The 12,242-nt window shown below is 50.6% G+C and overlaps 2 protein-coding genes across 2 annotated transcripts; one reads left to right on the forward strand and one right to left on the reverse strand.

Moving 5' to 3' along the window:
* Positions 1-7,942: 7,942 nt before the first annotated feature.
* Positions 7,943-10,127, reverse strand: FSUBG_172 (NIPA 2; the record flags this gene model as incomplete). The annotated part of the gene is made up of 2 exons (XM_036679417.1): positions 7,943-9,237; positions 9,290-10,127. The coding sequence occupies 2 exons, from the start codon at positions 10,125-10,127 to the stop codon at positions 7,943-7,945; spliced, it is 2,133 nt and encodes a 710-aa protein (XP_036544310.1).
* A 991-nt stretch (positions 10,128-11,118) lies between these two features.
* On the forward strand, positions 11,119-12,096 carry FSUBG_173 (uncharacterized protein; the record flags this gene model as incomplete). The annotated part of the gene is made up of 1 exon (XM_036679428.1): positions 11,119-12,096. One exon carries the CDS (start codon positions 11,119-11,121, stop codon positions 12,094-12,096), a length of 978 nt encoding a protein of 325 aa, XP_036544311.1.
* Positions 12,097-12,242: the final 146 nt, after the last annotated feature.

Here is a 12,242-nt window from a genome sequence, read left to right on the forward strand (position 1 = left end):
GATTACACAAGTCCTCCAAGAGGAGGGCGACGGCGGAGCGTGCCCTGTATGTAAACAATGGCTTGCGAAACTGGTCTATTCCACAAATTGTTGTTGTTGATTTATTTTAGACCAGGCAGGGCAGTGAGATAGTAAGGAATGGAGTAGGTGAGACCTTAAAGAGAGACTTGGGATAGGGCAGATCAGATGCCACGAGGTTTCAAAAACGTATCGAAATGAGGGGTGGGAAAGGTCATCGGGAGATCAAACAGCAAGATTATAACAACGAGGATGCAATGTACATATAAGTTAACAAGATGAGCGAGAGATTGATGCAATCTTGGGGCAAGGCAGCTTGTACCCTCCCAAAGATTAGACAGGCCCTAGGAACTGGGGCTAAGGGAGACTAGGGCGGTGGTAAGGGGTACCCTCGACAGGGCTTCGAGTGGGTTGCGTTGGGCTGTCCCTGGCCCGTCTCGACGGACACAAGCCCCGGGAATCTGGGGGGGTTTTCCTTCTCTGCAAGGCCCATGCTGGCCGGGATAGTCCAGGTAGGATATATGCAAGGATACATCGATCAGGCAGACTTTGAGTGTCGGTACCGCAACGCGTACTGTGCGAGTTTGAGTCTATGTGCCTGTGTCTGTGAGTGCGAGTGCATTTCCCTAACCGTAACCTCAGACGATGCTGGACTCGTCGTAAGGCGACATGAGGTCCGTGGTGGTGCCATGGACGCCCTAACCGCCTACCCAGACAGAGACCAAGTGGGTGCAAGATGTTTGACCATCAGTCAGTGTTGTCTTGTATGTCAGGTTAAGACAAGAGAAAACAACACAAGCCACTACACAGACACGACGAAACGCCGTCAAGCAGAGAATGAAGAGGTCCAAACAGTAAAAAATGACCTGCAAAACTTTTTACATCCACAGAAGCAACTATGGATAAGTGGATGTTGACACAACGATGCGATGGGTCGTTATGCGTGCGTCAATGGGCAGGTTTTTCTTTTCTCTGCAGCTTGAAACAACGACAAGAGCTCAAAGCCAGAGCACACACAAAAAGAAAGAAGGAAAAGTCGGAATCTGCAGTTGAGTTGGTTAGTAACGACAACGCAGCAACAAGTGGTGGAATATGGGCTCTGTTTCTTTCTCAACTGTGCGTAGTTCAATACACGACATCTTGCGGTTCAGCAAGCTGAGCTCGTGCCAGATAATGACATTGGATTCCGGCGCCCGGTTTGATAGACTCTCTATCTTCAAGATTTACTAGCAAAGCTTCTGAGTGACACACCACTGACAGACCGCGTCAAGCCTGCTGGCCTCATTGCGATGCTCTACATACAGAGGACCAAAGCCTGTTCCCTGTTAGCTCTGCTCTATCAGTAGCTTTGGGGGAGCCAGCTCCATGAGCAATGCAGGAACGAAGCCATAGCCACTCCGCTTGGCTCGGATGACGAATGAACCCACAGAGCAGGTTACGTACTCGGCCATTGACGTCGTGGGGAGTTCCGGAGACTGGAGGTGTGACATGAACACAGTGAACCGGCCTCTATGATCAAACGATTCGTTATCTGGAAATGAACATGGACAGAATGCAACCGGGGAATCCTTTCAATCAAAATCGGAGTGATCTAATGAAAGTTCGAAATTACTTACCGAGACCTTGTCACCTTGACATGGCAACACTTCACCAGAAGACATGCAATAGACCCAGCAGAGAGAGGGGATCGGTGGAAACTGCAAGGGTCTTCTCACCCAGCCCTTCTACCCCACTGCATTTCCATCCGTATATTCGGAGCCCTTGGGACGCTCGCTTCGTCCTTCCCCATGCATGGCTTCATGGCCTCTCTTCATCCTCATTTACGCTGTGCCGTTTCCCTGCCTTGAGCTAATAGCCCATCGTCTGCGAGACTTGCGATCTCAGAGATGCCACATAAGCTGCGTGCTCATTCACGCACCATGCTATCGTTTTCACTTGACTGAGAGGACTGAACTTGAAAGCAGGGCAACAGATGACGCGCTAGCTCAATACCCTTTTTGCGGGTCATCAGAAGAAACGCGTCCGGCGTTGCAAGCTCTGGAAGCCCACTAAACATCTTGTGGTTCGTTTTAGCGTCGGGGATGGCGAGGATGATGCAGACCGTGGCCAAGGTTGAGCAATGGCCACATCTGCAGATTGCTTCATCTTCTCCTACCTAGTTTAAGGAGCTTCCTTGCTGTGGAGGATAACCACTGATGGTTTGGAACAAGATCTAGCTAAAGGCATGGTATAAGCATGTCTATCATCATCAGCCCAGAAAACACGTGGGATCTGGACGATGAAGCCTGCTTTGAAACGTGTGCAACGCCTTAAAGGTTCCCGTGGTCATAGACCAGATAGCGTTTGACGAGGCAGCCATTATTTCAGTGGGAAGCTTGCTCTCCAAGCCATGAAATGCATGGAGTTGCTTGAGTCGAAAGCTATCGATCTGAGGAGATAGCTGGTTCATTTCATTGGAAGCGCCATAGTGTTGTCAAGACGAGTCTTGATCTTGATGAACTACACATTATCCTCATTTCCTTGTTGGAAGGGGCGGCAGAACATTCGTGGACTGTTTTTAGACGCCTATGTGACCAGGGAACGATATTTTCTCATATCGTAGAAATCTCAACTAACCCCACGAGAGATAAGGGCGTCTGGGAGCTAAGCAAGGTTAGGGGCTGAGCTAGACTGGCTGTTGCAGCACACAGACGGCGTGGCACCAAGCCTGAGTATTGAGGTGAGCTTTGTGCGCAAATGGCACCGACGCCTACGGTCAGTAAAACAGGAACGTCAACAAGAAAGGGAGCCAGAGGTTGCTCAGGCGTCTTGGTTCTGCCCTGACCCGCTGCGCTGGGACGGGCTGTGGGACGACGGACGCGTGGTGGGCTTTGGAAGGGACTGCGCCGTCCAAGTATCCGGGTTTGGAAAAAGAAGATCGGCTCGTAGATGACGCGGAAGGACAGCCGGATGAGCGAATATGATGAGACAAAAAAGCTTGATGCCGATGCGACGAAACAGACGCGGTGAATCTTTTTCTGGCACATTGCCGCGACCTTGTTGGCTCTTCCAATTGCTTGCGAGTTAGTGTCCCAGTCTGGGAGGGGTCAATAGCGGAGGGAACCAGGGCCCTGCAGTAACGTGCAGTAGCGCCAGGGCCAGGATTCCTTTACCTTTTGTGGTTAGCGGTCAGGGGTAGGAGTGCCGGGCCCTTGAGCGAACACACTGAGGCCATCAAGAACGTGCGTGTAACAGGACTCAGCTGGGGCTTCGGGAAAGCTTGGATTTTCCAACTCCTGTTTGAATCGCGCGTTGGTGCGTAGGGAGCGATATGGCCCCCTCTGTCTCAATTAACTCATCACGGGCCCAGGAACTGATCACGCTGATGACCCAAGTGGCATCCTGCCCCTGTCCCGAGCTCCACAAGAAGCTGCGCCAGCTGTTGAGCTAAGGAAATACGTACAGAACGTCCTGGGCAACGGCATACGGATGTTTGCCGCCACTGACCCTGGGGCTGCAGGAGCTGCTTTGGGGGCTTGATGACCCGGGACGCTAAGGCTGGGCTTGGGTAGCTTTGAGACTGTTAGAGGCTGCTAGACGGAGGCCAGGTGGCGCCAGAAGCCGCGATGGAACCTTCGATTCTCGACGTCGTCACGATATGGTTTTGCCGTTGGAAGGTTAATATGCAGATTATGATAATAATGACGCGATAATCAAAACGGTAGAGTGAAGTTTGTTGATGATGACGGAAATTTGGAGAAGCCATTGGATGAGATGCGATAACTTGGGAGTTGATAAAGTTGCTCATGCCCAGGTCTTCCTGTCCGTGTAGATGCCGAAGCCATATGGACCTTCCTTCCCACCATTATACCACTCACTGTACTTCACCTCCCTTGCCCGCCCAACCCAATCCAATTACCAAGCATGTACTTACCTACCTTACCCTACGGGTTTCCAATTGACGCAGGCAAATTAGTAGTTAAAATATATTAATCAACTCAACTACCTGACTATTCGAGAAGGTGCGTTTGAGCTTATCTCTCATTGAGCTGGGTAGGTACCTGACAGTGAGATATTCAATGCGGCAGTCGTGTCTCGCTATACGCGGTTGGTCCCGATATTTTGACTCCGGGTACTCCGTACACTTTTCCATGTGCATACATACGATAATTCGAACGAATCTCACTGACCCCAAAAGTTCCCTGCGACAATTGTGTGAACTTTGAAGTAAGCATCTAGGTCAGGACAAGTATAGTGATTGGTCACGAGCGTTGAAATCACCAGTCACACTCTAACCTATTGCCGGGTAGGCAAATTAAACTGCGCCGTATTCCTTCATGCTTCGATGAAGAATTTTGGGGATTGATTTCATTGTGTTGACACCTCATGCACCGGGTAATCGGAGGAGATTAACGCCACTGACACAAGCAATTGCTTCACTTTAGCCGATGGCTGTCAGAAACGGTGGCAGGATCAGGAACAAGAACAGGAACAGGAACAGAACAGGAACAGAACCACCTGCTGCTTACCCTCCACTAACAAGTCAAACCGATGCCTTACCTAACGAGGTAGGTTCTTCCTGTGATCGTTGGTGAGATTGACGAATTCGCTCACTGGCAGGCGGGAGCTTTACTGCTTTAGCTATCTCTTACATTCCATTCAACCTGGCAGACCAGGGACCCGGGTCTCGTTGACATTGGCATCATGGATGTCAAGCATTGGATTCGGAATGACAGAATCTGCAGCGCGGGGGAGATTGAGGTCTTTCTCTGACGATCACCGACCTACCACACTTGGCTAAAATCTACACGAGTCCCGTAGACTAAGGTACACCGATGAGGAGACGTGCTTCTGAAGGAATACGTCCCCGGCGAACTCTTGTATTTGTTGGTTGTTGTTGATGGAGATAGGTACCTACCTACCTGATGCAGTAACACAGCATCTTGCTTATGCTCTTGAATCTCCTGATACTGAGGGTTCCCATATTAACAGTCCATCCTGAATACTACATACATACGTATGGACCATGGTCTTTGCTTTTGATCAAGTATTGACTTCATCATCCAAAGAGGAAATGCTTGCTTGCTTGCTTGCCTGGCTTGGATTGGATTGCTGACTGTGCTCAACCTGTCAATAAGTAAAGCAGCCAATCGGCGCAGGAAGGGCCGCGATGGGCCGTCTACGACGCCTCCTTCATCACTTGCAGTCTTACACCCGACCCTTGCCCTGTTCTGCCCTGCGGAAGCTCGCGCGCGGTGCCTTTTTACGGCATCAGAAGCCCTTGCAACAACCTGTACTGAGCCAACCAAAACCACTGAGAACTGCGGATACATACCCTCCCTTGCCCGTTTACATACATACCACGGCCACCCACAGACTTGGGCTCAAGCCTGGGCTCGAGATGAATGAAAGCTGTACAGACGGGCTGGACTCTGCTGTACCGCACACGAGCATACGGTACATCAGCGCGGGTATGCGCATGTTGCAGTTCCAAGGGCCGATTTCATCCATTCTCACTGAGCCAACAGCCAACACCTAACTGCACCCACACTTACAACGGCTAGACAGACAGACACCAAGTCAACTTATTAGCTGCTGTACTTATGCGACCACGGAATGTACGACGTCGAAATTCATGCAACCCCCGGACTCTATAATAAGTCGGTGTGACTATCTTTGTTGACCATGCGCATGCCGGCGTGTGAATCCTCGGTCCTTGCAGCTGAAGACGCAGTCAAACCTTGGGACACAGGTAAGGGCGGCTCATTGAGGGTTTTTCAAACCTTTCCTTCTGAAGGATGTTATTAGGGTTCGTGCTATGGATATCGATACGACAGAACACGACCTGGTGTACGTGGAAGCGGATACAACATGCAGAACTGTGGAACAATACATATGTAGGTACGGATACAAGGGAAACAAGCATCAACCCTTCATCGGCAAACCTTGATACAGTGTGACATCTCTCCAGCCTCTGCCTACAGTAGGGAATAGCGAACAGGTTGACAGACTGTACAGTACAAATCATAACCGATCTCTTCGCGGGGATCGGGAACCAAAGCTCACTCACCCACCCGATACAGTACCCATTACCCAGTTCTTTCCACAAGAGTTGGTCGGATGTTGAGCCTCTCCACCCTTGCATCCCAGGTCTAGGCATTGATATCCAGTGGAGGGAGGATTCACTGGAGACTTCTTTTTATTCCTGGAGTCCTGGACCTGCCCGTCGTCTCCTCGGGCCTCTGGCCCTTCCTTCCCGCCGCTAAAGAGGCCTGTCGGTTGTTGGTTGTTGGAGGTCTAGCGCCGCGGAATCAATTTTCGTCTTCCGTCGCTGGGTCGTATATCGGCCTCGTCTGTTTCTTCCCTACATAGGCTCCTCCAGAATCGTTACTGTATCTCATGTTGTTGGTCGTTTCAATTGCCGCACTTGAAAGGAGCTGTCACATCATTTTGGAAATGCATCTTTGCAAGCCAATTCTGCAAGGAAGACGATCTTGTCAACTCTGGCTACTGATACTAGGCCCTGTACCCAGCAGCTCAATCTCTAGTAACTTTGCTAGTCTGTACCCGTCTGTTCCTGAACTCAAAGTGCCACGTCCCAAAATTTCAAGGACAGGGATCTCACTTACTTCCCTGGTCCTCCAAGTCCAAGATAATGGGATCTGTCTGGGCCTTGAAAACTGGCCAGTCTAACTGTCTACGCTGCATGGCATCAGAGCTACCTATCTGTCGGTAAATGAACAATCAGTCTCTTGGGTCTCCCATCCATGAATGCCTGTATGTACATAGCAAGCACAGTACATATACGGCGGATATGCCCCAGTCGCGATTTAGAGCTCTTTGCAGACAGACATCAGACAGCTAACCATTCGCTAACAAACTCAATTCCGAGGTTGCGCAAGACGTTGGAGCCAGACACATGCTATCCCCTCGCTATTCTGCTCCCTCCCACCGGGCACCACAGCCCAACGTTCATGGTTCACAAGCTCGGAAGCACTACGACTTAGCTTAGCTTGCGAGTAACCTACAGGGCCACAGAAGCTGATCGTATCCCAATTGGGGTCTTGTAGCCTCGGAGAATACAACACCTCCCCTGTCAGGCCAAACGGGAAAGGGGCCTTTTCTTCTCGTGGCTTGGCCTTAATGTTTGACACTTTTGCAACTTACAAGACACCATTCGGCGAATATCCGCCAGTTTGTATTACGCCTGGTTACACGAACTACCTATACCAGAGCCACCTGGCAACTTTCTACCTGCCCACTGCAGTACCTATGCTCACCTACATATGAGATAGATGCTACGGCTACATGCATGCATAGATGCGTTGAATATACGCTGTTCTCGGACACTCGCTCCGCTACCGTTCCTCCTCAAGACCCCTAAGCGAAGCTGAAGCAGGGTACCATGATAGCACAGTGCACAGTCTTATGACCTTTTTCAATGCGACGCGAGAAGCGAGTTCTAATGTTTCAGCCAATTACGGCACTTGTCACAACTTCCATCACGATCGACAAGAGCAGCACTCGACTGTTTCGTTTCAGGACTAGGCGTCCAGTCGCTAACTCACTGAACCTCAAGCTTAAAGACACCAAGCAAAACGATGGTTCAAGATAAGAGACGGGAGAGAAGAGAGGCCCCGCCATTGATCATCCCGAGGCTACCAAATTCCGCTGTCCAGCTCCGGTTCAGGCTTGTAACTGCAGGGCGAGCGAATATCCATTGGATCCTAAACATGGAAGCAATACTGTAGAATGCTGCTAAACATATACTATCCCAGAAACTGAGCTTATCTCATTACCCCCTACTCTAAGACCCCAAACGCCAACGCTAGAAGCCTGGACAACGAAATGACTCTGGCGCCAGTAAGAAGAGTAACGTGCTAACCAACGCCGGCTCGCAATGTGTATGTATTTGCATAAACATGATTATTAGATGCTCCGCGTATTATACTTCTCGGCAATCCCCTTGGCTATCCGTCCGATCTTGACCTGGGGCAGCTCCTCCTATTGTCACATCTTCGACGTCGCTCGCGAAATAGCCATCAAGGCGCTTCTTGCGCCTGACGCCAAAAAATTCGCCTAGTGTATCACTAACACTACGTGACCGCCGACGTACCAGATCGTCCTCGCCTGCAGGCCCCTCAGCCTCGTCTAAGGCGCTAGGAAGATTTTCCACTGATACCGGCGCTGCTGATTGTGCGGGGAGCGTGTTCGACCGGGAGTTGTTCTCGGGATCAGCATTCTCATCGTCTTCGTTAAAGAACAACCCGGCACGGATGGTGGAACGTATACGACGCATCGAGGACTGGCGAACACTCGGGTCGTCAGATGCGCGCAGAAAGGCGTCCTTGACCACAGCCGTAACTGTCGACGATAAAGGAGACGGGGATATGAAGGTCCTGGATCGGCTTCCAGTACCACCAGGCTTCGAAGGACTAGCCTGAGGCCGTGGGAGAAGCGAGCCATCAGCAGCTGGGACATCTCTCATCGGTGTTGCTGGGTGGGAGGCAAGCGCCACTGAACCCGCGGCCCCTGGTGGTGCAAGAACAGAGTCTGTAGAGTACGCCCTAACGCCTCTCCCCGGTGGTGTTGACGGCCCTCCGAAATCGTTCCAGGGGAAACCAGAAGCCATAGTCTCCTGGCCTGGGGACATCTGAGAACTCAAAGCCTTGGCTGATGGGAGATTGTTGTTGTCCTGATGTGGTGTAACCGCCGCCTTCAAGGCTCTCTGCGCGTCAGGATAGTTAAGACCTGACAGGTGACTCGACCGTCGTGACTGAGACTTGGGAGTAGAGAACCCCTGACCGTCTTGGTAGGACGCTGTGCCATTCCCTTCCTGGTTCGCAAGGCCTATGGTATCCTCAAAATCATCGTCTTCGGATAGGACTTCGTCATCGTTATGGCTTTGCTCACGGCCGCTAGTAATGAGAAAGACGCCAAAGAAGGTAAGGAGACAACCCCCAACAAACTTGGCTGCCTGTTCAGCGTTCGTTCGTTCGAAATCGCGGTAAAGGACGGCGCTTCCGATGATCACACACAGCGTAAACATTACGAACTGGATTGGGATAACTTGCGTCGAATCGAAGCGTTGCAGCGCCTTGTTGACGTAGCGAATCTGCATGACTGCCGTCCCAAGGAGAATAACGATGAGAACGTAAGTGACAGGAGTTGCAAAAGCACGCCAAAGAGTGGAAGACAACATCGACGAAACGCCCTTTGTCGCAAGGGCAGTGTAGCCGCCTAGATCTGTAGTCAGTGTCTGCAGAGCAAGCTTCTATACCGTGTCACATACCAAACAAACCGACAAGTCCCAGGTCGATAAGAATCGTGCGTCTTCCGTACCTATGACTTGCCCACATCAAGACCAGGATAAGAAATATGGTCACGCCAAGATAGATCTCGAAAGCCAACGTAGTGATCGCGTCCCATACATCATGAGGGTTCAACTTGGTCTCCTCTTGCTTTGCGCTCAGAACAACAGTAACAACACCACCTACAGCAATAACTACACCCCAGAAATCGCGCTGTCGGAACTTCTCGTGGAACATGGCAGGCGCAATGATGCAGTTTGATATCAAGGCGACGACTCCAAGAGGAGAGACAATCGAAGCAGGGGCGAAGCCATATGCGAGGAAGTTGCCCATCTCGCCAAGAGTAATAAGAACTTGACCCAACCACCAGTACGGAGATTTGAGGTATGATGACGACGTATCATCCTCTTTGCTATCGATGCTCTGTGATGCATCGGAGTGAAAGGACCCGGTCAGCGGATCAGTTTCACGGCTCTCGTCTATGCGATTTCCATCATCTGTACTTGTTCCGTGACCATTTTGATACCCAGCTCCATCGCTACCTCCTCCAATGGTGCCGTATGAGCCACCATGATCTCCAGGGTGAGGGTGCTTCAATGCTTCTTTCGCCCTCTTCCGGTTCCTACTCCGTTGCTTGTGAAGTCGAATATGTGCGTATCTCTGGACATTCAGCGCAAGAGCGATGAGTACGTTGCCTACAATGGCTGTGACGATACCGATAAGTGAGGACCACTCCTGTATTGTATCGCCGGGTTTGCCGGAATGGCCGTGGTGAGAGGAGTTATTGGAGGCGTCTTGCGCCCAAGAATCGACCACCATTGATGGCCATGGCGATTCGACATTGGCCAGCCGCATCATCTGGCGGGAGAGGTGCACAACAGGTTTTGGATAAATTCGCGACGGGCGATAACAAAAGTTAAGGCGCGATAATCAGACAAACGTCGGGGAATTCGGAGGATCGGTCACCGGGAACGGATAATAAGATGACCGAGCTTGGACGGATAAAGCGTGATTGACGTTGTGGTGGAAGAATCGATAGTGTCGGTTTGTTAAGAGTATCATGGGGGCAGCGGATGGTCAGTATCGAGCTGCGTCGTGCAGTACATGGCCAGCCGTCGCAGACGGAGATGATGATGGTATGTCGATGATGATGGCGATAGGTTTGTAGGAAGAATCTACCAAGAAACAAAAGAATAATGTCTCAAAAAGACAAGACAAGAAGCTTGCCTTGCGAGAGTCAAGTTGGTAATCGAGGTGATGTATGCCCGCGGTTGGCACGGCCTTGGCGAGCCCGGGGATCCAGTGTCATCTCGCATTTTTAGGCGAGGCAGAAAGTAGAAACTGCCCTGAGGTGTCAAGGTGGAGCCTGTCTCTGGCCCAGGGGTCCAGTCTTGTCGCTGAAATAGGCCAATAGAATCAAAGATCAACTGTAAGCCACTGGTTCGATGCCTTGGGGATACCCGTTGTTGCCCGCCACCCCCACTAGCGTTGGACTTTGCCGTCATAACTTGCAATGGAACGAGAGCTTTCAATCGTCACATGGTTTGCTCAATTCACTTCACTTCTGGAATCACGACGAATCTCGCATCAATTCTGGCACTTTCTTTGAGAGTTCCTTACTATAATTTATCTATTTAATTCTTAAAAGAAAATCTCTCCATGAACGTGACCTCCTAAAAGACGCATCTCAGCGAACTCATCTTTGGACGTTTCTGATACCTAACGGAAACTGGGCTCTAACTTGATTGAGTCTCAACTGCATCACAACTCACTACTTACATACTACACACAACACACAAACATATCCACTATGCTGGGACCTTTGGATCTTGGCTTCGCCTGGCCTTCTGAACAGAGCATGGCCTCCATTGCTTTCTCCTCTTATTCCCCGCTGGCCCTTCGAGATATGCCCCAGCCTAGACCAAACGATGCACCCTCCGACATAGACACTTCCATCTTCACCTTCGAAGACGCCTTTGAGGATCTCCTTGCTGAGTCACAGGGAAAGGAACTGCCAGACCTCAAATCCCGATATGAGCAACGGAAACTCCTCCGATCTATGTACCCAAATGGTGAGCCTGCGTACTTTTGGCTGCACAGGTTGAGATCGCAGGGTCTCCTGGAGGACTCTGGACCCGCCAAGCTTGTGAAGTCGCTTGCGAACAATAATTGGGACCAACTACACAAAGAATTAGATCGCAGAGCACAAGAAGTATGGCGCGCTGCTTTTGGCGAGGATGACAGGAACCATATCTCGAGAGACCCTGTCCTGAGTAGTGAGGAACGCAATGAAGAGAGAATCCGTTTGGATGGAGAAAGTGCTTCTGAGTATGACATTGAGGATCTCCGTGCAGAGCTTCATGGACGCCGCAACCTGCGCCAAGCACCTAACGACTTTGACGAACTATTCTCTGCCATTCAGTCATCCTTTGCCAGCGAGCGATCGCCCTGGGATTCGTTCATGAAGCTGATTACCGAGGACCACCCTACGGCATCTTCTAATAGCGAAGAGAAGCAGCTACAGAAGTCTGGAAGGGATGAGAAGCAGGTCGTCACTAAGGACGAATACGTAGATCGATTTGGCTACCTACACACAAAGACATTGGTCAAGACACTTGATGAAAACGGTACCGAGATTGGAAGCCACAGTCATTACACCGTTCGACCTGCCCCAAAAGACAATGAACCTGTACAGATGGAGGATAAGCATAAGGATAATGGCGGCCAGGAACCTGGCACCAAGGTGGACGGAAGTGCAAGAGCAAAGACTGGCTGGCTCTGGAAATAATGACTCTGCACTCTGGATGTGACGGAGAAGTTGAGGTGGAATTCGCTCCCAGTTTAATGATGTGTGATTTGGTAAATGTAATATTATAACGACGAGAAGTTTCGACATCATGCTCTTCTAGTCAGTCGAGCGACAGGCTGATCTCA

The sequence above is a fragment of the Fusarium subglutinans genome (assembly GCF_013396075.1).
Source record: "Fusarium subglutinans strain NRRL 66333 chromosome Unknown NRRL66333_c0000001, whole genome shotgun sequence".
NCBI lineage: Eukaryota > Fungi > Ascomycota > Sordariomycetes > Hypocreales > Nectriaceae > Fusarium > Fusarium subglutinans.